The sequence below is a fragment of the Lissotriton vulgaris genome, chromosome 12, assembly GCF_964263255.1.
Source record: "Lissotriton vulgaris chromosome 12, aLisVul1.2, whole genome shotgun sequence".
Classification (NCBI taxonomy): Eukaryota; Metazoa; Chordata; class Amphibia; order Caudata; family Salamandridae; genus Lissotriton; species Lissotriton vulgaris.
This window is the reverse complement of record NC_141700.1, coordinates 679,393,937-679,419,254: the sequence shown is the minus strand read 5'-3', so window position 1 is coordinate 679,419,254 and position 25,318 is coordinate 679,393,937. Positions and strand designations below refer to the sequence as shown.

The following is a 25,318-nucleotide window of genomic DNA, read 5'->3' as shown; positions in this document are numbered from 1 at the left end:
AAACTCATAATTTATTTAATAATATTGAGGATAGTACTGTGATTCTACCTTCCCTGCTATTATATAGAAGTCACTAATAAATCGGGGTTATATTATATGTACCTGTGAAAAGAACACGCGCATAGGAGCACAGGTGGTGCAGTTGTTAATGCATTACGTACAGGTCTGGAGTATGAGTCTCAGCAACAATATCCTTATCCAGAATATTTTGAATGGACTGGATAAACATTTCAAGAAAAAAACAGAAAACAATAAGGATATCGCTCATTTTGATATTGGTATTGCCTGAATTTTCTTGATTGAATTAAAGCTCAGTAGTTACTTAATTTGCCTATTCTCAATAAAATGTACTCAATTTAAATTTTATGAGCAATTGTATACACAAGTCATAGAACTGATCCAATGCCTCCAAGAGCCTGCCCTACAATGAACAGTACAATGAGAAGAGCAAGTGAGAATGTTTTTTATATTATTTATCGAATACTAGAAACTTAAAAATGTCTTACCTTTTTTTTAATTAATACATTAAAAGGCAATGGATGCAAGGATGCTGTTATTTTAATGCATCCATGTTTTTCCTGTTTGTGGAACTTTCTTTAATTATTCAATTAGTCATGGCACTGTAAATCAATAAAATGATACATCGGAACAAAAACCTACTGGTTACTCACTATTAACAGTGTATTTCTTCTTTCTATTGTACACTAATGAATTCTGCTATTAACCTTACACGGATTTTCACAACCCGAGAAACAGAACTTAGGTCTCGTCTTTCCCATGTAACCACATTATTAATTATCTAGAGGTATGCTGCTGGTATTTTTATATATTTGCACCCTAAGGAAGGCTTGTGTCCTAAGTTAACTGAAATAGACCACTAATAATTATATACTTGAAAGTATCTAGTAGCTACTATTTGAAGTTTAATCAAGAAAAGAGCCAATAGAATGAATTCATAGGCACTTGTGATTTATTTCACAATTTTTCTAGGTTATTACGTAAATTCAACAACATTCAATTCATATCAAACATTAAGGACAACACAAACTGATGAAATTTTTCAACATAGGAAATATAAAAACAATTAACAAATATGAAACAGTATTTGCAAATGTGTATAATACATTGATAACTTGTGTGTAATAAAAGGACAATTACAAAAATACAAAAAAGGTACATAAATCACCAGTCCATAAATCAAAAACAGCATCAAGGCGGAGTAGCAAGTCACAGCTTACTACCACAATTCATACTCCTGCCTATATGCACAGCTCTAGGTATCCCATGAATTTGGTTGATAGTGGCTTATGGAGGTAATTAACTAAGCCTTCTCCTAAGCCAATGGGGTTTGCTTTTCCCAGACGCTGTTGTTAATGCGTTTCCAACCCCATCAGCAGTCAGGGTTTTTCGTCAGGACTTGGACGTGGTGAGTTCTTATGTTGTGGGAAGGAAGATGTTCCTACTAATTCAAACATTTCTGGCACTGGAGGTGACGGTGGGGCCTGCATAAATGGCTGTTTTCAGTTGTGCAGGTTGGTGCACCAATTCAGTTAAAGCTCTATTTTCAAGGGCCTCTTGGTGTGTTGGTGATTAAAAAAGAGCCTGTCTCTGCTTCTGCTGCAGTGCTCCTAATGTTTTGATATATTTGGCAGTCATGTCAGTTAATAATATAAATTTGAACGTCCATCCATTGGTTTTGGTAATTAAAACTCTCGCAGTAGGGTTCTTATTCAAAATATTGAATATCGAACCCAAACTGCATTTATGTATCAATGTGAGTGTGTTTGGCAATTGCCATTCCCTGATTTTACCTATTAATTTACCCATATAGGGTCAACTACATGCCTAAATTCTTACTCAGTCGTCAAATTTGTTACCTTCAGGGCTTTGGTTTAGCGTTCTGACTAACTCAGAGAAAACGCCTTGGGAGGTATTGGTTTCTGTTTATGAGGCTTGTCGCATCAATCAGCGTGCCACACAAGCGTAGTACCATTGGGTCCCGCAAAAGCGGACATATGTAGACCAGGCAAAACTGGATAAATAGGTCTTTGTGTTTTTCATCCATATATAGTACTATGCATTCAAACATACTCCGATTAAAAAACTGATATACACTTTAATTTGTGATATGAATGTAATGTATAACATGTAGAGGTGGTCTTAGATGAAGGAATTTGTTGTTAGATGCACAGTGATAGCATCATATGTTAGAATTTGTAAATTGTGACTGAATATTTGATGGATTTACTTGAATACAAAATATTTTTTTATAAAGGCAAATAAGCATATTTTTACATAATTTCTGTAGTTGATTTCATATATTGAAGGACTTGGAATCTAATTTTTAGATGTGTTTTTTGTCTTCTCTTGTCCATTTAATTGATAATTTTTTCCGTTGATAAACAAAGTGCCCACGTTTTTAGTTGTGTATATATAGTATATGTAAGGAAAGAAATCTTTTTTTTTTCTCCTTATTTTGTACTATCCTGTCCCTTTTGTATCTTACAAGGGTGACCCTCGTTTGATTTGGAGCATTTCTTTTTAAGTACACAGCCTAAACTGCTTACCTACATACAGCAATAATGATTCACCTCTATTAAAATTGTATTTATTGTACCAAATGTTTCTAGGTCAAGCTTCTTTGTGTGGACGATAATGTGGAGTACGGATGTCCATCAGTCTGAGGTTGCGAAAAACAGTTGTTTCCTTTCTGCTCTTTTTAGGCTAAATTACCTTTTTTATTTTTACAATGAAAAATGATTTTTCGGCTATTTACTTGAACGTGGAAGGCATTAAAAATCTGCTAAATCTAACAGTGCAATTATATGCTCCACGCAGGGTTTTGGAGAGCAAGAAAAAAGCTGTGCAAAGGACAAAGGATCAGCTGATGAGACTGGAGGTGCAGGCAACGGACAGAGAAGAAAATAAACAGATTGCCTTGGGCACCTCCAAACTCAACTATCTGGACCCCAGGATCTCGGTCACCTGGTAAGAGTTTGACTTTGAAGTCTAGGAAGCATGTTGAATTATTGAATTCATTGAAAAAAAGGCAAATCAAAATATGCCAAATGAGGGGCTTTTCCAATGAAGGAGGCTTTGTTGACCGTGTAGATTGATTAATTGAAATATTAATTAGGGCCACTGCAATTCTGCGGCAGAGAAAGACGTTCTGCGAAAGGGCTGATTAAATTATGTAGTAAAAAATGCACATTATGCAGCCTAATGCAGCGCATTTTTTAATAGCAAGGCTTCTTTATTTTGTCATTTTTACAGATGGTAACTGTGTCAAGGAAAAGATATCACCATTTAGGACCAAGTAAATACCCAAATACACTAAGCACTGAAAAATGACCAGCCAACCTTTGCAAAGGCTATCACAATGTGCTGGTGCACGTATTGATGTTTTAGTACAATTTGATATTAGTTACCCAGATTTTTTTTTTGTTTAAATCTGCAGATTAAGCAACAGATGGTGGATTATGTGGCAAATGCAGCAAATCTATAATTATGCTATAAAAACCGCAGAAATGCATAATTCCAGTAGCCATGAAATTATGCAACATACCATTGCTGGCTCCTTCTAAACGGCCTAGTGTTTACTTATATTTCATTGAAATATTATTCTAGCATTAGAAGATTTAACACCAGATGATTACATTAAACAAAGATAATATACAACATATGAAAGAATAAATCTGACAGGCTCTTACTTTTTTATAGCAACGCATGTGAGGGGTAACGAATAAAAATCAGTGGTTGCGTACAAGATTTAACATGGTTTCCAAGCAAACTCTCTACGCTGCAGCAATACTAATAACAATATTAACTTAATTAAGCTTTAAAATGCAATATGTTTAAAAACAAACCTGGAACTGCATGTCCCTGGTGTACCATTTTGGGCCGGCTGCAGTAGCAAAATGAGTTAGAGACTTTTCTAGGACTGTCATGTGCCAAATACGTCGTGGACTCAGCGTACTTATTGGAAACAGTTTCTTTTTTTTTTGTTTAAGAAATTTTTATTTAGTTTTTCAAATACAGAAGAAAAAGAGAAACAATAAAGTGGTACATGGAAAAAAAGCCATCAAATATCATATATAACATAAGTAAGATAAACAATTAGGCAAATAGCAAGTAATCAAATAGGACATTAGATTAAAAAAGAGAGGGGGAAAGAGAAAGGAAAGTGGGAAAAAGGAAAGCGGAAGAAAGAAAAGAGAAAGAGAAAAGTCAGGGGAGAGAGAACATAGAAATCGTTTTGACAATAGTTGAAAGGGGGAGAGAGAGAGAGTTAACGAATAGGGGGGTGTAGAAAGATATGTAGAGAAAGGACGCCAAAAAAGGTCAGATTTGATTTTTTTTTAGAAAGAGAAGAAGAGAAAACAGAAGCAATTCTATGTTCATCACAAATAAAGTTCCACCAAGTTAGTAAAGAAATCTTTGAATTATCCTTCCAGGAGGATAAAATAACTTTAAAAGCTAATGCAATAAAAAGATCAAATAGTCTAGGAGAGGAAGATGCAACATCTATATCAGGTGATAATGATCCTAGAAAAACATTCTGTAAAGTTAAAATAGTATTAAAGTTAAACACTAACATGCAAATATTCCAAACAGTTCCAAAAGGATAAAACATTAGAGCATTCATAAAGTAAATGAGTTAATGTGCCCGTTTCAGTGGAACATGACCAACATAATGGAGATGACGTAGGTGAAAATTTACAGATAGTAATGGGAGTAATAAGTGCTCTTTGATAAAGAAAATATAGAGATTAAGTTATACAAGCAGCAGCAGAAACTTTAAATAATTTGGACCATAGTTTATCCCATGTATTAACAGAAAAAGAAACGGACAAATCAGTTTCCCATGCATTTTCAATTGGAGACTTAGGACGTTAATTAACAGTAGATACCAATAACCTATATACAATAGCAGCTTTAGGTCTGTGAGTTGATAATAACCCCTTCGCTGCTAGGCCTTTTCCCCTCCTGTGCTGAGCCCTTTTTTGGCTATTTGGGGTAGTGCGCGCTTAGGCCCCTGTAACTTTTTGACCACATAAGCTATCCACGCCAAATTTGCGTCCTTTTCTTCCAACATCATGTGGATTCTGAAGGCGCCCAGGGTTTGTGGATTACCTTGGAGGGGTCCCAGAAATTAACCAAAATATAGTGATTTTTTTGTTTTTTTCAGAAAAATGGGAAAAACGGGCTGCAAATGAAAGCCTCTGGGTTTTTCCCTGAAAATGTTATCAAAAAAGGGTTTGTGGGGCTGAAATTTCCATTTTCTCAGCTTTTAGGAAATGACAGTCTTTTGTCAGAGAACCGACATTTTTCACACAGTTTTGGCATTTTTCTGGGACATAGCCTATTTTTGCTATTTTTAGAGCTTTCCACCTCCTTCCAGTTAATGGTAGAAATGAGTTTGAAAGCAATAATGGATCCTAGAAAGCTGTACATTTTCAAAAAGTAGACAAAATTCTGAATTCAGAAAGGGGTCATTTGTCTAAATCCATGAAGGTTTCTTTATAGAAACTAACAGTTAAATATTGGAATAATTGAAAATTTGTTGAAATAAACAGCCTTTTGTCTCAACGTTTTCACCTATAACTTTTTCTAGTTTTGACAGCTCTTAGAAAGCAATATACCGTTACATCCGTTAGACCTTCCTGGTTGTGGGGATATATAGGACTTGTAGTTTCACCAAGAACCCGACGAACCCAGATCCAAAAACTGAGCAGCAACTTGCAATGGTATTTTTTCATTTACTGGGTATAGAGCACTTTGTCTTGGAAAATGTATACATGGAAAAATCTGTATGAAAGACACCTATGTATTTCTGAATTGGGTACAAAATATAGAGTTCAGAAACAGTATATTATTGCTAATTTTCAAAATTGGGAATACTCATACTAGCATGAGAATTATTGGTCATTTTTCAAAATTATTTTTTTTTTACACAATGTCTTTCATTGAAAGGGAGAAATGCGCAAAAGCTCAATTGGTAATAACAGTTGATTTACAAATCTGAATTACCCTAAGTCTCCCGATAAAAACGGTACCTCACTTGTGTGGGTCGCCCTTGTGCCTGCGACAGGAAACGGCGCAAAATGCAAAGTGGTGACACCAAAATTTTGCAGTTACAAAGTGACCCTTTTTTAGCAAAGTGCCTACCTGTAGTTTTTGCACCCTAGCTCTGCCGGCACCTAGGGAAACCTAGCAAACCTATACATTTTTGAAAAGTAGACACCCAGGGGAATTCAGGATGGGGTGACTTGACTGCCTACCACCAGGTCTTGTTACCCAGAATCCCTTGCAAACCTACGAATTTGACAAAAAAAACACATTTTCCTCACATTTCTGTGGAGGAAAGTTCTGGAATCTGCTTGGATCAACAAATTTCCACCCACCCAGTGTTCCCCCAGGTCTCCCGAAAACAATGGTACCTCACTTGCGTGGGTAGGCATAGTGGCTGCGACACGAAACAGCGCAAAACGCAACGTGGTCGCACCTCAATTTCCCAGTGAAATCTTGCGCTCTTTGGACAAAGAGACTACCTTTTGTTTTTGAGCCCTAGCTCTGCCAGCACCTAGGGAAACCTAGCAAACCTATACATTTTTGAAAAGTAGACACCCAGGGGAATTCAGGATGGGGTCACTCGACTGCCTACCCCCAGGTTCTCTTACCCAGAATCTCTTGCAAAGCTAAGAAATTGGAAAAAAAACGCATTTTCCTCACATTTCTGTGGTGGAAAGTTCCGGAATCTGCGTGGATCAACAAATTTCCACCCACCCAGCGTTCCCCCAGGTCTCCCGAGAAAAATGGTATCTCATTTGCCTGGGTAGGCATAGTGGCTGCGACAGGAAACAGTGCGAAACGCAACGTGGTCACAACTCAATTTTTCAGTGAAATTGTGCACGTTTTGGGCAAAGAGACTACCTTTTGTTTTTGAACCCTAGCTCTGCCGGCACCTAGGGAAACCTAGCAAACCTATACATTTTTGAAAAGTAGACACCCAGGGGAATTCAGGATGGGGTCACTCGACTGCCTACCCCCAGGTTCTCTTACCCAGAATCCCTTGCAAAGCTAAGAAATTGGAAAAAAACCGCATTTTCCTCACATTTCTGTGGTGGAAAGTTCCGGAATCTGCGTGGATCAACAAATTTCCACCCACCCAGCGTTCCCCCAGGTCTCCCGAGAAAAATGGTATCTCATTTGCCTGGGTAGGCATAGTGGCTGCGACAGGAAACAGTGCGAAACGTAACGTGGTCACAACTCAATTTTTCAGTGAAATTGTGCACGTTTTGGGCAAAGAGACTACCTTTTGTTTTTGAACCCTAGCTCTGCCGGCACCTAGGGAAACCTAGCAAACCTATACATTTTTGGAAAGTAGACACCCAGGGGAATTCAGGATGGGGTCACTCGACTGCCTACCCCCAGGTTCTCTTACCCAGAATCCCTTGCAAAGCTAAGAAATTGGAGAAAAAAAACGCATTTTCCTCACATTTCTGTGGTGGAAAGTTCCGGAATCTGTGTGGATCAACAAATTTCCACCCACCCAGCGTTCCCCCAGGTCTCCCGAGAAAAATGGTATCTCATTTGCCTGGGTAGGCATAGTGGCTGCGACAGGAAACAGTGCGAAACGCAACGTGGTCACAACTCAATTTTTCAGTGAAATTGTGCACGTTTTGGGCAAAGAGACTACCTTTTGTTTTTGAACCCTAGCTCTGCCGGCACCTAGGGAAACCTAGCAAACCTATACATTTTTGAAAAGTAGACACCCAGGGGAATTCAGGATGGGGTCACTCGACTGCCTACCCCCAGGTTCTCTTACCCAGAATCCCTTGCAAAGCTAAGAAATTGGAGAAAAAAAACGCATTTTCCTCACATTTCTGTGGTGGAAAGTTCCGGAATCTGCGTGGATCTAGAAATTTCCACCCACCCAGCGTTTCCCCAGGTCTCCCGATAAAAATGGTACCTCACTTGCGTGGGTAGGCATAGTGGCTGCGAAAGGAAATGGTTCAAATTGTACGGTGGTGAATTTACAATACCAAATTGCAAAACAACCTTGATTTTGGGGGGGGGGGGGGGCACCTGAGTTTTTGGCCCGGGGCTCGGTGGTATTCTTTGGATAGTACAAAACCCAAACAGTTCTGAAAAGTAGACCCCCTTTGAGTCCAGGGAGGTATGGCATGCGTGGGTCCCCGAACGTTTTCCTACCCAGAACACCTTGCAAACCTTAAAATTAGGTCAAATAATCACTTTTTCAAACTTTTTTGCGTGGAATCACCGTGCCGGCAAAAATGTCCTACCACCCAGCGCTCCCCTTGTTCTCCCGAGTAAAAGGATACCTCACTTGTGTGGGTGCCCCAAAGCAGAACAGGCCAAAAACGAATGTTGAAAAAAGTAGTATTTCAGTGTAACAAATTAAGCCCCCCTGCCTTAGTCACAGGCCTTTGGCCCACCCACACAAGTGAGGTATTATTTTACTCAGGAGAACAAGGGGAACGCAGGGTGGTAGGACATTTGTGCCGACACGGCGATCCCACGCAAAAATATGTGGAAAACTGTTTTTTTAACCTAAATTTGTGGTTTGCAGGGATTTCTGGGTAGGAAAACATTGGGGGACCCACGCATGCCATACCTCCCTGGACTCCCCCGGGTGTCTAGTTTTCAGAACTGTTTGGGTTTGGTAGTTTCCAAAGATGCCCGCCGAGCCCCGGTCCAAAAACTCAATCCTACCCCCCAAAAAAGAAGGTAATGTTGCTATTGGTTATTGTAATTTCTCCACCGTACGATTTGGACCGTTTCCTGTTGCAGCCACTATGCCTACCCACGCAAGTGAGGTACCATTTTTATCGGGAGACCTGGGGGAACGCTGGGTGGGAGGAAATTTGTGTGAGCCCAGTGACGCCACGCTTTCCCACGCATAAAAAGTGTGAAAAAACTGATTTTTCCAGCAAAAATTGAGGTTTGCAAGGGATTCTGGGTAAAGGAACGTTGGAGGATCCACGCAAGCCATACCTCCTTGGAAGCCCCCGGGTGTCTACTTTTCAGAAATGTGTGGGTTTGTAGGTTTCCCGACATGGCCGTCTCGCACGGGGCCAAAAACCCAGGTAACCCCTTTTGCAAAAGCTGGTGGTATTGAATGTCAATCCCACCAGCTTTTGAAAGAGGGGTTACCTGGGTATTTGGCCCCGTGCGAGACGGCCATGTAGGAAAACCTACCAAACCCACACATTTCTGAAAAGTAGACACCCGGGGGCTTCCAAGGAGGTATGGCTTGCGTGGATCCTCCAACGTTCCTTTACCCAGAATCCCTTGCAAACCTCAATTTTTGCAGAAAAAGTCAGTTTTTTCACACTTTTTTTGTGTGGGAAAGCGTGGCGTCACTGGGCTCACAGAAATTTCCTCCCACCCAGCGTTCCCCCAGGTCTCCCGATAAAAATGGTACCTCACTTGCGTGGGTAGGCATAGTGGCTGCGAAAGGAAATGGTTCAAATTGTACGGTGGTGAATTTACAATACCAAATTGCAAAACAACCTTGATTTTGGGGGGGGGGGCACCTGAGTTTTTGGCCCGGGGCTCGGTGGTATTCTTTGGAAAGTACAAAACCCAAACAGTTCTGAAAAGTAGACCCCCGGGGGAGTCCAGGGATGTATGGCATGCGTGGGTCCCCGAACGTTTTCCTACCCAGAACACCTTGCAAACCTTAAAATTAGGTAAAATATTCACTTTTTCAAACTTTTTTGCGTGGAATCACCGTGCCGGCAAAAATGTCCTACCACCCAGCGCTCCCCTTGTTCTCCCGAGTAAAAGGATACCTCACTTGTGTGGGTGCCCCAAAGCAGAACAGGCCAAAAACGAATGTTGAAAAAAGTAGTATTTCAGTGTAACAAATTAAGCCCCCCTGCCTTAGTCACAGGCCTTTGGCCCACCCACACAAGTGAGGTATCATTTTACTCGAGAGAACAAGGGGAACGCAGGGTGGTAGGACATTTGTGCCGACACGGCGATCCCACGCAAAAATGTATGGAAAACTGTTTTTTTAACCTAAATTTGTGGTTTGCAGGGATTTCTGGGTAGGAAAACATTGGGGGACCCACGCATGCCATACCTCCCTGGACTCCCCCGGGTGTCTAGTTTTCAGAACTGTTTGGGTTTGGTAGTTTCCAAAGATGCCCGCCGAGCCCCGGTCCAAAAACTCAATCCTACCCCCCAAAAAAGAAGGTAATGTTGCTATTGGTTATTGTAATTTCTCCACCGTACGATTTGGACCGTTTCCTGTTGCAGCCACTATGCCTACCCACGCAAGTGAGGTACCATTTTTATCGGGAGACCTGGGGGAACGCTGGGTGGGAGGAAATTTGTGTGAGCCCAGTGACGCCACGCTTTCCCACACATAAAAAGTGTGAAAAAACTGATTTTTCCAGCAAAAATTGAGGTTTGCAAGGGATAATGGGTAAAGGAACGTTGGAGGATCCATGCAAGCCATACCTCCTTGGAAGCCCCCGGATGTCTACTTTTCAGAAATGTATGGGTTTGGTAGGTTTCCCTAGATGGCCGTCTAGCACAGGGCCAAAAACCCAGGTAACCCCTTTTGCAAAAGCTGGTGGTACTGACATTCAATACCACCAGCTTTTGCAAGAGGGGTTACCTGGGTTTTGGGCACCGTGCTAGACGGCCATCTAGGGAAACCTACCAAACCCACACATTTCTGAAAAGTAGACACCCGGGGGCTTCCAAGGAGGTATGGCATGCGTGGGTCCCCCAATGTTTTCCTACCCAGAACTCCTTGCAAACCTTAAAATTAGGTAAAAATATCACTTTTCCAAACTTTTTTGCGTGGGATCTCCGTGCCGGCAAAAATGTCCTACCACCCAGCGTTCCCCTTGTTCTCCCGAGTAAAAGGATACCTCACTTGCGTGGGTGCCCCAAAGCAGAACAGGCCAAAAATGAATTTTTAAAAAAGTAGCATGCAAGTTTTACAAGTTAAGTCCCACTGCATTAGTCACAGGCCTTTGGCCCACCCACCGCCAGCCGCGGACCCATCACATTACAACACTCACACCAGCAGACAGCGCCATTCAAGGGCCCATCACTTACGTATCTGCCACAGCAACTACACAAAATGATGGACTGGGTAGAGTGTCACTCAACTAGCAGTGTGTGTAGTGACCAACAGAAAGTTAGTACTCGCACACTGCCAGCCGAGCGCCAGTCCACCCACACCACCATCCAAGCACCAGACCATGCACACCGCCAGCCAAACACCACTCAGCACACACCGACAGCCAAGTACCACTGCACACACACCGCCAGCCAAGCACCACTCCGTGCACAGACAGCCAAGTACCACTCCGTGCACAGACAGCAAAGTACCACTCCATGCACACCATCCAGCCAAGCGCCACTCCACACACACCGCCAGCCAAGCACCACTCCACGCACACCGCCAGCCAAGCACCACTCCACGCACACTGCAAGCCAAGCGCCACTCCACGCACACCGCAAGCCAAGCGCCACTCCGTGCACAGACAGCAAAGTACCACTCCACGCACACCATCCAGCCAAGCGCCACTCTACACACACCGCCAGCCAAGCACCACTCCGTGCACAGACAGCCAAGTACCACTCCGTGCACAGACAGCAAAGTACCACTCCACGCACACTGCAAGCCAAGCGCCACTCCACGCACACTGCAAGCCAAGCGCCACTCCACGCACACCGCAAGCCAAGCGCCACTCCACGTACACCACCAGCCAAGCGCCACTCCACACACACCACCAGCCAAGCGCCACTCCACACACACCACCAGCCAAGCGCCACTCCACACACACCACCAGCCAAGCGCCACTCCACACACACCACCAGCCAAGCACCACTCAGCGCACACCGACAGCCAAGTACCACTCCACACACACCGCCAGCCAAGCACCACTCCACGCACACCGCAAGCCAAGCGCCACTCACCGCCAGCCAAGCACCGCTCCATGCACACCGCCAGCCAAGCACCACTCCGTGCACAGACAGCAAAGTACCACTCAACGCACACCACCAGCCAAACGCCACTCCACACACACCGCCAGCCAAACACCACTCCACGCACACTGCAAGCCAAGCGCCACTCCACACACACCACCAGCCAAGCGCCACTCCACACACACCACCAGCCAAGCGCCACTCCACACACACCGCCAGCCAAGCACCACTCCATGCGTAGATAGCCAAGTACCCCTCCACGCACACCGCCAGCCAAACACCACTCAGCGCACACCGACAGCCAAGGGCCACTCCACACACACCGCCAGCCAAGCACCACTCCACGCACACTGCAAGCCAAGCGCCACTCCACGCACACTGCAAGCCAAGCGCCACTCCACGCACACCGCCAGCCAAGCACCACTCCACGCACACTGCAAGCCAAGCGCCACTCCACGTACACTGCAAGCCAAGCGCCACTCCACGCACACTGCAAGCCAAGCGCCACTCCACGCACACTGCCAGCCAAGCACCACTCCGTGCACAGACAGCCAAGTACCACTCAACGCACACCACCAGCCAAACGCCACTCCACACACACCGCCAGCCAAACACCACTCCACGCACACTGCAAGCCAAGCGCCACTCCACACACACCACCAGCCAAGCGCCACTCCACACACACACCACCAGCCAAGCGCCACTCCACACACACCACCAGCCAAGCGCCACTCCACACACACCACCAGCCAAGCGCCACTCCACACACACCGCCAGCCAAGCACCACTCCGTGCGTAGATAGCCAAGTACCCCTCCACGCACACCATCCAGCCAAGCGCCACTCTACACACACCGCCAGCCAAGCACCACTCCGTGCACAGACAGCCAAGTACCACTCCGTGCACAGACAGCAAAGTACCACTCCACGCACACTGCAAGCCAAGCGCCACTCCACGCACACCGCAAGCCAAGCGCCACTCCACGCACACCGCAAGCCAAGCGCCACTCCACGTACACCACCAGCCAAGCGCCACTCCACACACACCACCAGCCAAGCGCCACTCCACACACACCACCAGCCAAGCGCCACTCCACACACACCACCAGCCAAGCGCCACTCCACACACACCACCAGCCAAGCACCACTCAGCGCACACCGACAGCCAAGTACCACTCCACACACACCGCCAGCCAAGCGCCACTCCACGCACACCGCAAGCCAAGCGCCACTCACCGCCAGCCAAGCACCGCTCCATGCACACCGCCAGCCAAGCACCACTCCGTGCACAGACAGCAAAGTACCACTCAACGCACACCACCAGCCAAACGCCACTCCACACACACCGCCAGCCAAACACCACTCCACGCACACTGCAAGCCAAGCGCCACTCCACACACACCACCAGCCAAGCGCCACTCCACACACACCACCAGCCAAGCGCCACTTCACACACACCACCAGCCAAGCGCCACTCCACACACACCGCCAGCCAAGCACCACTCCGTGCGTAGATAGCCAAGTACCCCTCCACGCACACCGCCAGCCAAACACCACTCAGCGCACACCGACAGCCAAGGGCCACTCCACACACACCGCCAGCCAAGCACCACTCCACGCACACTGCAAGCCAAGCGCCACTCCACGCACACTGCAAGCCAAGCGCCACTCCACGCACACCGCCAGCCAAGCACCACTCCACGCACACTGCAAGCCAAGCGCCACTCCACGCACACTGCAAGCCAAGCGCCACTCCACGCACACTGCAAGCCAAGCGCCACTCCACGCACACTGCCAGCCAAGCACCACTCCGTGCACAGACAGCCAAGTACCACTCAACGCACACCACCAGCCAAACGCCACTCCACACACACCGCCAGCCAAACACCACTCCACGCACACTGCAAGCCAAGCGCCACTCCACACACACCACCAGCCAAGCGCCACTCCACACACACACCACCAGCCAAGCGCCACTCCACACACACCACCAGCCAAGCGCCACTCCACACACACCACCAGCCAAGCGCCACTCCACACACACCGCCAGCCAAGCACCACTCCGTGCGTAGATAGCCAAGTACCCCTCCACGCACACCGCCAGCCAAACACCACTCAGCGCACACCGACAGCCAAGGGCCACTCCACACACACCGCCAGCCAAGCACCACTCCACGCACACTGCAAGCCAAGCGCCACTCCACGCACACTGCAAGCCAAGCGCCACTCCACGCACACCGCCAGCCAAGCACCACTCCACGCACACTGCAAGCCAAGCGCCACTCCACGCACACTGCAAGCCAAGCGCCACTCCACGCACACTGCAAGCCAAGCGCCACTCCACGCACACTGCCAGCCAAGCACCACTCCGTGCACAGACAGCCAAGTACCACTCAACGCACACCACCAGCCAAACGCCACTCCACACACACCGCCAGCCAAACACCACTCCACGCACACTGCAAGCCAAGCGCCACTCCACACACACCACCAGCCAAGCGCCACTCCACACACACACCACCAGCCAAGCGCCACTCCACACACACCACCAGCCAAGCGCCACTCCACACACACCGCCAGCCAAGCACCACTCCGTGCGTAGATAGCCAAGTACCCCTCCACGCACACCGCCAGCCAAACACCACTCAGCGCACACCGCCAGCCAAGGGCCACTCAGCGCACACCGCCAGCCAAGCACCACCACGCACACTGCAAGCCAAGCGCCACTCCACGCACACTGCAAGCCAAGCGCCACTCCACGCACACCGCAAGCCAAGCGCCACTCCACACACACCGCCAGCCAAGCACCACTCCACACACACCACCAGCCAAGCACCACTCAGCGCACACCGACAGCCAAGTACCACTCCACACACACCGCTAGCCAAGCACCACTCCACGCACACCGCAAGCCAAGCGCCACTCACCGCCAGCCAAGCACCGCTCCACGCACACCGCCAGCCAAGCACCACTCCGTGCACAGACAGCAAAGTACCACTCAACGCACACCACCAGCCAAACGCCACTCCACACACACCGCCAGCCAAACACCACTCCACTCACACTGCAAGCCAAGCGCCACTCCACACACACCACCAGCCAAGCGCCACTCCACACACACCACCAGCCAAGCGCCACTCCACACACACCGCCAGCCAAGCACCACTCCGTGCGTAGATAGCCAAGTACCCCTCCACGCACACCACCAGCCAAACACCACTCAGCGCACACCGACAGCCAAGGGCCACTCCACACACACCGCCAGCCAAGCACCACTCCACGCACACAGCAAGCCAAGCGCCACTCCACGCACACTGCAAGCCAAGCGCCACTCCACGCACACCGCCAGCCAAGCACCACTCCACGCACACTGCAAGCCAAGCGCCACTCCACGCACACTGCAAGCCAAGCGCCACTCCACGCACACTGCAAGCCAAGCGCCACTCCACGCACACCGCCAGCCAAGCACCACTCCACGCACACCGCCAGCCAAGCACCACTCCATGCACAGACAGCCAAGTACCACTCCACGCACACCATCCAGCCAAACGCCACTCCACACACACCGCCAGCCAAGCACCACTCCACGCACACCGCAAGCCAAGCGCCACTCACCGCCAGCCAAGCACCGCTCCACGCACACCGCCAGCCAAGCACCACTCCGTGCACAGACAGCAAAGTACCACTCAACGCACACCACCAGCCAAACGCCACTCCACATACACCGCCAGCCAAACACCACTCCACGCACACTGCAAGCCAAGCGCCACTCCACACACACCACCAGCCAAGCACCACTCCACACACACCACCAGCCAAGCGCCACTCCACACACACCGCCAGCCAAGCACCACTCCGTGCGTAGATAGCCAAGTACCCCTCCACGCACACCGCCAGCCAAACACCACTCAGCGCACACCGACAGCCAAGGGCCACTCCACACACACCGCCAGCCAAGCACCACTCCATGCACACTGCAAGCCAAGCGCCACTCCACGCACACTGCAAGCCAAGCGCCACTCCACGCACACCGCCAGCCAAGCACCACTCCACGCACACTGCAAGCCAAGCGCCACTCCACGCACACTGCAAGCCAAGCGCCACTCCACGCACACTGCAAGCCAAGCGCCACTCCACGCACACTGCAAGCCAAGCGCCACTCCACGCACACCGCCAGCCAAGCACCACTCCACGCACACCGCCAGCCAAGCACCACTCCGTGCACAGACAGCCAAGTACCACTCCACGCACACCATCCAGCCAAACGCCACTCCACACACACCGCCAGCCAAGCACCACTCCGTGCACAGACAGCCAAGTACCACTCAATGCAGACCACCAGCCAAGTACCACTCAATGCAGACCACCAGCCAAGGGCCACTCCACACACACCGCCAGCCAAGCACCACTCCACGCACACTGCAAGCCAAGCGCCACTCCACGCACACCGCAAGCCAAGCGCCACTCCACGCACACCGCCAGCCAAGCACCACTCCGTGCACAGACAGCCAAGTACCACTCCACGCACACCATCCAGCCATGCGCACCTCCACACACACCGCCAGCCAAGCAGCACTCCGTGCACAGACAGCCAAGTACCACTCCACGCACACCATCCAGCCAAGCGCCACTCCACCAGCCAAACACCACTTCACGCACACTGCAAGCCAAGTGCCACTCCACACACACCGCCAGCCAAGCAGTACTTCTTGCCCAAGGGGTCGCTTCCTAAAAACTAAATATAAATTCCCTGGTGCTAGTGGGTATTTTCTGCCCCCCCCCCCGGGGGCAAAAAGGCAAATAAAACGGGCCGATTTGCACCTAGGGTGGACAGAAGAACAAAAAACACAATCATGGCCACCTGGAAGCGACCCTTACCCAAGGGGTCGCTTCCCAAAAGAAACACAGTGCCCCAACAAATATCCCTGGTGCTAGTGGGAAATTTCTGCCCCCCCTGGGGGCAAAACGGCCGAAAAACAGGCCGATTTGCCCCCAGGGGGGGCAGAAAAACAAAAAGTTAAGTGTGAGGCCACCTGGAAGCAACCCTTGCCCAAGGGGTCGCTTCCTAAAAGCTAAAAACAAAATCCCTGGTGCTAGTGGGCATTTTCTGTCCCCCCCTGGGGGCAAAACGGCAAAAAAAACAGGCCGATTTGCCCCCAGGGGGACAGAAAAACGTAAACAAAAAATATGGCCGCCATCTTGGCTCCAAAAAACAACCCTGGTGCTAGTGGGGAATTTCTGCCCCCCCTGGGGGCAAAACGGCCGAAAAAACGGGCCGATTTGCCCCCAGGGGGGGCAGAAAAACGAAAACATTATCACAGCCCGCCTGGAAGCGACCCTTGCCCAAGGGGTCGCTTCCTATAATCTAAAATTACATCCCTGGTGCTAGTGGGGGCATTTCCGCCGCACAATCGCGACGCTGTGCGCGATCGTGAGGCAGAAATGCCCTGCAAAGAGACATCAGGGGAGAGGAAAAACTCTTTCCTCTCCCCTGATGCCTCTTCGCTGCCCCAAACCCCAGCCAGACACTGCAATCTTACCTTTTCCCCAGACGCGCAGGAAGCAGATGGCTTCCCGAGCGCTGGGAATCCCTGATGATGTCAGCGCGCGCTGTGCGCGCTGACGTCATCAGGGATTCCCATGGGGGGGGGGGGGGGCGGGGGCGGCAGCGGAAGGTCTTCCGCTGCCGCCCCCAGCAAAACAACGAAGATCAGAGAACCTCGGGGGGAGCGCCAGCGCTTCCCCCGAGGGTGGGGCTCATGACGAGCTGGGCTCGTCATCAGCACACGACCACTGTGCACCATGACGAGCCCAGCTCGTCATCAGCATCGAAAGGGATAAGGAGTATAAAGGCGTGGAAGGGAAAATAGATGGTACTTGAAGTAGAAGGGAAAAAGTAGTTAGATGAGATTGTATGGCATGAACAATGATATTATACTCAGTAAGGTATGAGTCAGGTAATTGATAAGTTGCTTGTAAGGTAGAAAAGGGGACAATAGAATAATTGTGTAATAGTTGATAAACAAAGATAATACCCTTTTCTTTCCAATATTTGTAGTAAAATGATTTACCTTTATATTTGAGAAATTTATTATACCATACAGTGGAAGACAGAAAGCATTGAAGAGGAGTAAAATCCTTAGAAAAAGTGTTATGAAGCAAAGTTCGAGAATATTTTAAAATGGGATTAGTAGACAAAAAGGTACAATTTGACATAAAAATGACCTTTTGAAAGGAGAAATCTTTCAAGATGGAGCATTCAAAATGAACCCATGTGGGAACTGGACTGTCCACGAAATCATAGGATTGTGTAAAAAATTGTTTAATCAAAAAAGCAGAGTGATATGTAGTAAAATTTGGAAAAAGGACACCACCTTCATCTTTAGGACGTACAAGTTTGTGTAGAGCAATTTGTGGCTGTTTATTATTCTATAGACATTTTATGCAGATAGAATTGATTTTAGAAAAATAGGTATTTGGAATTTTGACAGGAAGCATAGATAATGTGTATAATACATGAGGTACAATCATCATTTTAATAGTATCTAACCTGCCCCACCAGGAGAAGATAGAGGGGTGACCAAAGGGGGAGAAGTGAATGAATTTTATTTAATAATGCGTCGAGAGTGACTTTAAGTGTGTCAGGTAGGGAAGACGAAAACCAAATGCCAAGGTATTTAATTTTAGAAGGAAACCAAGCAAAAGTGGTATCACTAAACATGAATTGAGAACATATCGAATTTAGGGGTAAAACTTCTGTCTTGGAAAGGTTAAGTTTATACCCAGAAACACTGGAATATAATCGAACTTCATTTAAAAAACAAGGGAGAGAATCTACAGGATTGGACATACAGACTGTTATATCATCTGTATATGCTGATAATTTAGTTTCTACAGAGTTATGTTTAAAGCCGGCAATTTGAGAATTAACACGAATGCGCTCTAGGAATGGTTCAAGGCAAAGAATAAAAAGTAAAGGAGAAATGTGGCAACCCTGTCTTGTGCCTCGAGATAACGGAAATGATCTGAAAAAGTGGTTATTAACAAAAATACTAGCTCGGGGACATGAGTACAAAAGTTTAACATAAGAAATGAAAGAGGGCCCAAAACCAAACCATTGGAGAGTTTGAAACATAAATTGCCAATTAATACGGTCAAAAGCCTTTTTTCGGCATCCAAAGACAAAGGTGCAAGGGGAGATTTTTTCTTTTTTGCTGTAAGAAATTATATTAGCAAACATCCGAGCATTATCAGATGCTAATCCGCCCTTCACAAATCCGACTTGGTCCGTTTTAATCAAGAGAGGGAAAATGGTGTCAAGTCGGGATGCGGGAATTTTGGCAAAAAGTTTACAATCATAATTGATTAACGATATGGGATGGAAATTTTTACAGTAGGAATGATCCTTATCAGGTTTAGGGATAATAACAATTAAAGCATCCATGAAAGGGCCAGAGGCTTTTGCATCTGCAATAAATGGGTTAAAAAGTTGGAGGAGGTTAGGGACACAAGTGGAGTTGAAGGCATTGTAAAATTCAATAGGTAAACCATCGGGTCCCGGGGCTTTTGATTTTTTGAGGGCCTTAATAGCATTGGTTATCTGTTGAGGACTAATATCTTTTTCCAACGAGTTGAATTCATCAGGTAAAGATAGAGGTGTGGGTAAGCCTGAAAAAAAGGTATTTTAGTTCAAATTAGTGCGTAATGTGTCATCCGAATGAAGAGACTTATAATATGTATGGAAAACCTCGGCAATGGGATCTAACCATTGATTGAAATCATCGGCAACAACAATATTAGGGCAGTCAATTGAAGAAAGGAGGACTTTTATATCATTCCAAAATTTAGGATCAGGTTTGACAGGACCATAGATATTTAATAGGACTAATGTTGTATTTTGTAACATAATTTTTGCCATTACCCATTGTCCATTAGAATCACACTGTGAGGACAAAATGTGTACGGCTAAAGCTTTATGAAACAGTATGGCAACACCCCTCTTTATTAATAGCAGGAGAAAAACAACTTGGCTCACCCATTGCCTTTTCAGTTTGAGATTCAACATCATTACAGTGAGTTTCCTGAAGAAAAGAAATTTGAGAATTAAGTTTTGATAAATGAGACAGTACCTTTTGTCTTTTTACTGTATTTCCAGGGCCACGGACGTTCCACGTAACAGAATAACACATAACGGAGGTAGGGGAGGATATGACACAGTTGGAGTAGACACATCTCAAGGATACAACTGTAAGGGAAAGCACACCACAAAAGAAAATTACATAAGAAACAAACTGCCAATAGACCTACAATACCAGGATACAGGAATAGTACATGAATGATAAAAAATAATAGGGAAGAGTAACAGAGAATTAGGAAAATAATGATGAACATAGGAAAATACCGACCATTCATCAGAGAAACAATAATCACAACACAAAATGAACACTAAAGAAGAAGAAGAAGAAGATCGAGGAAGGAGAGAAGGAAAGGAGGAAAGGAAAGGGAGAGATGGAATAGAGGGAGGAAGGAAGAAGATAGATCAAGGAATAATATCCAGATCTGATAAAGAAAAAGAATTCGAGAAATGAGAAGCAAGGTGACGCCAAAGAGCACGGGACATAAAGAAGTTTATAACAAGATGAAAACTACAAGAGCCTCAAAGAGGGACAAAACAAATATTCCGAGAACAATGAATAACGTATTTAAAAGATGCATGGTAAATTAAAAAGAAATCCAATATAGCATAAAGAGAAATCAACTATTTGTATCCATTCTAGAGGGAGAGAAGTCACACAGATAAAGCTTATGTTTTTCGGGATCATCAAATGAGCGTGATCAACCATTATGCGTGATTTTGCACACGCATGGATGTAGGATGCCATATTGGATATTGAGAAGTCTCATCTGAGGAGCCAATGCCAAGAATTCTTTGCGAGGAGCATTTGTTGCATTGGAGAGATCCTGGGAAATGAAGAGATTGTGACCAGACCACATAAGACGACGCTTCAATCTCACAGCTTTCAATACCTGCATTAGCTCAGTGAATTCCAGAAAAAGCATTATAATACCACATGGTTTATTAGTTTTAGGATGCAGACGACCCAAACGATGGGCTCTTTAAATATTGAGAGGGCTTGTTGAAGATTGGAGATCCAAAAGTTCTGGGTGGAACTTCTGTAGAAAGGATACAATATCTGGACCTTCAATGTTTTCTGGAAGACCATAAAGGCGTAGATTATTCCTTCGATTTCGATTTTCAAGGTCCTCAGTATGTAGTTTTAATTTGTGGATTTAGGAGAGGTATTTTAGTAGATGCATCTTGTATATCACTGACGCGTTGTGCCAAGTCCAGAACCTTGGTTTCCATAACAATCCATCTCTCTTCTATTTGTTGCAGTTTTTCGTTTGTTGTAGTCATGAATGGTTGGAGACCACAGACTTCATCTAGTATAGAGTCCAACACTGGGTTCTGAGATGAATAAAGGGGTGAGGGTGGATCATTTTTATGACGTTTAGGTTTTCTAACGGTCACAGAGGATCTGGCAGAATAAGGATCGTTCGCCATTTTGAGGAAAAGTCAATTTAATCCAAGTTGGTAGCAACAAATACTATAAAAAGATCAAAAAGCGACCTTCAGATTACAAAAAATAGCAGTGCAGCGGAGTAAAGAAGTTCCTGTAGAAGAAAACCTGGCATTAACTGAACGGAGGGTTGACTTATGAACTTATGAAAAAATGAAAAGAAACTGTCAATGTACAGCAAGGTATGCTATTCATTTGTGCAGTTGAAGCAAACCACGGAGCACTGTAAAGAAAATGGGTATAACCGAATGACTGACTGGTCTTAACGCTGATCTAAAATCCACAATCCGCAAGAATGAGGAATCCAGAATTTGTGAAAATGATGCAGCAAGCTGTTGACAAACCAGCAGACTACATGCAGCATCAAAATATAGCCAGATATCGGAGTTGAGCTGATCATATGTGACGATAAAATCATCTGGTAGCATATAATTTATCAATCGGCACTTCAGAATCGGAGAAGGCACATCTCGTTGAAAAGAGCTTATGTAGTGATAAGAATATATGCCACATGAAGTGTTCCATGAAAAAATGCGCTCCAATCAAATATATGCCAAAAAATAACATTCAAGTAGAAAGGTATTCGGCATAGTAACGTTGTTGTGAAGCGTGTAATAGATGAAATAACTGCGCAGACACTCAAGACAGAGAAAACAGGTGCGAGTACAGCGACCTCACAGGGCAGCTCCTCACAAGCTGACTGGTAGAGAGCATCACGCAGAGATATATTTAGGAGATAACACGCCTCAAAAACCACCAGAGTATCTAGAAGTATGAAAGTCACTGGTAATTATGTGTATTAGTGAAGAAAAATCAGCTTGCGAAGAGAAGAAAAAAAGGCATAACGAGCGCAGGTAATCTCGGCAGACACGAGCACAGCAACCTAAAATGGCAGCCGCTCGCGTCTGCACTGTGGAGAAATTACAGCGGGTCCATAGTGAAGCACAGCCGGCGAAAATCCGCCCTGAAAGCGTTTTTCAGACTCACCGCATCCTCAGCAGTATTACGAGGGGTTAGCCAGGGTAGAAGGTTCGAAAGGAATCTTCGAGTCCCGTGATACAGCGGAGCTCACACAGGGTCCGCCATGACAACTCGGGGCGCAAGCCACCCCCCCCCCTTGGAAACAGTTTCTGGAGTCTCAAAAAATCCACTCAGGAAATTCTCATCCGAGGATTTGGTTTTGGGCACAGCAGGCCTTTTGTAACTTGTAGCACTCCTTGCATAAGGCATTGTTTTATTTTGTATCAAAGGAAAGCAGGCAGGTTTTTACCTGCTGTACTTGGCCAGGGGTTTGTTGGCACCATGTGGTGTAGGGGGAGAGTGGCCTTTCTTTTCCCATGCCTTCATAAAGGGAGTGGTGATGATCACCTCCCTATGTGGTGGAGAAGAAGGCTGATGGTAGGTTTCAGCACACATTGATTTCTTGTGAACATCTCTGCTCTTCGCATGCAAGATGATGCAAAGGTGCCTGAGAGCGGGAGAGGATCTTTAAGGGGCATGGCAGAGCGGAGCACTATTATAGTTAGGCTGGCATTATCCTGCTTTTACCAAGATGTATGCCTACCAAACCTCCCCCTTCACACATTCCGGATACATAGGGTGGTGTGCTTCCCATATTCCAGATAGTGCCTTTCACTGAGGTCAGCAGCAATTGCCACAAATCAGGAAGCCAGCGAATAGTATGTTTAATGGCTTCAAACGCCTCCCCATCACTACCTATGTATGATAATTAAGCAATATAGCTCCTGGCCAGTATCAATCTGGCAAAGATATAGCGATTGTAGATGCTGGACAGTCAGCTCCATGCCACTTTGTCAGGATTAACATTAAAAATGTAAATGAGGTCCATGTAAATGAATTGTATGCAAATTTACCTTATATGGATATCCGGGAAATTCTGGCATGGATCCAGTCCTCTTTAACCCAGATTGGATGCCTCTGATCTCAAAGCAGCTGGTCTCTTGCAAACCCAGCCTTCATCCCCTGAGCCTTACTGTCACACTTGTGAAAGTACTGAGCTCCAGCCAAGGCAATAAAATATTTATTGTGACTCAACTGTGCCACATACCATATTGGCTTAGAGAGCACTGTTGTGGATAGACCGCTTTTCGATGCAGATCAAATGAAGATACTGCTGAGGGTGAGGTGGTCAGAGTGGCGTCTGTGTGTCATAGTGATAACCAACCAGAGATGTTGCCCTCTTGCTCAGTCTGTGCCGAATTATTCAGCAACTGCTCTTAATCACTAAAGCCTCAGCTGCCAAGTGTTCGCAGGCCCTGCCTCAGGCTGTTTGACAGTGCAGAGTCTATTCAGGTCCTGTTATAAAGCACATTCACACTGGAAGTCTGGTGCAGTTCCTGCCCTAAGGTATGGCATGTTGTGCTCATGCAGGATGTTGAGGCAGTCAGCTAAGAAGACACTGAAGTAGTTTTAAATGAACTTTGGCCAAGCCACTAGGTCTCACCGGGGAGAGCTATTGGCTTAACCCAAGCCATAGTGCCGAGCATCTCCAGCCATTTGCTTCTGACCTGCCCCTTCCCACCCTCATCTTCAAGAAAGGACCAAGACCTTCTTTGGTGTGTATACGGCTGCAGTGTATTACATAATTAAAATAATGCTGATTCATAAATTATCACAAAAGGTCATTTCTACGAACCATACAGCATGCATTACTTAGAGCATAGAACAAGCAATTCCTTGTACAGCAGGTCAATAGGTTATCATATATCATCTTACAACTGAAAGTCACCCTTTGCTGCATCATAATCAAGTTAGTCCATCACCATAATTATTCAGGATGATCAGGCAGAGAAGCCCTGTGCTTACTCAAACCCGGTTCTGTCCTCTCTGGTGCAGCTTCCTGACAGGTGGTGGACACAGCATTGTCCTTGGCAGACCAGGCCCATTCAGGTGAAAGGAAATCTCCTCCCCTACTCGAAATGCAGCCCATGTCTATTCAGCCTAGCCCTGACTCATCAGGCTCTCTGGAGCCACTGCTCTATTGGTGTATAAATATTGGCGCCCAGAATCCAGAACTTTAGATCACTTCTGGGAAATCAAGAGGAGCCTTTGCCAAGGAGAAAAGCCGGAGAAGCTGAGGAGTACTGCCCCTGTGCTGTTTACTGTCTGGGTTGGCCTGCAGTGGCTACTTGCTGCCAAGAAAAGAAGAAAGGACTTTGCTCTTTGCTGTTTCACTTGCTTGAGGAAGATCTCCAAGGGCGTGAAACTGAGCATGCCTCCTGTTCTGAAGTCTCAGGGAAACAAGGACTTCACCACTAGCTCCCCTGAACTTCCTTGCTGGGAGTTCTGGCCTGCAAAGAGGTGCCTGCTGCTGTTTTGGACCTCTAGAAGAGACTGTTTTCCCCTGGGAGCTGGAAAAATCAACGCAACACCGAGAAGCGTGACTCATCCGTACCTGTTTCCAGCGCATCTCCGAAGAAACTGTTGCAGCGTCTGCCGCATCTTGAGAAATCGCCACATCGAGTGCAACGATCTCAGAGATCACTGCACCAATTCCGACGCAAACCCTGCTGTGTGGCTGCAAAAATCCACGCATCTTCCCGGGTCATCGTAGTGTATCAAGTCACCCAGTCTGTCGCATCATTAGGGAACGCAGTAAGAAACCGATGTATCGCCTCCCCGCGCAGTAAGAAACTGACGCATCACCTCCTCTCCGGTAAGGAACCGACGCATCCCCTCCCCTCCCCTGCGCAGCAGTAAGGAACCAACGGATCACCTCCCCCGGAGCAAGAAACTGACGCA

At 46.7% G+C, this 25,318-nt stretch overlaps 1 protein-coding gene across 1 annotated transcript in view; it reads left to right on the top strand.

Annotated features, from left to right (window-relative positions):
- Positions 1–25,318, top strand: part of LOC147677998 (DNA topoisomerase I, mitochondrial-like) — a 1,183,590-nt gene that overhangs the window by 1,127,432 nt on the left and 30,840 nt on the right. Inside the window, exon 26 of the mRNA XM_086945880.1 lies at positions 2,839–2,988. Within this exon, the coding sequence (XP_086802006.1) occupies positions 2,839–2,988 (150 nt within the window). The remainder of the gene's footprint in view (positions 1–2,838; positions 2,989–25,318) is intronic.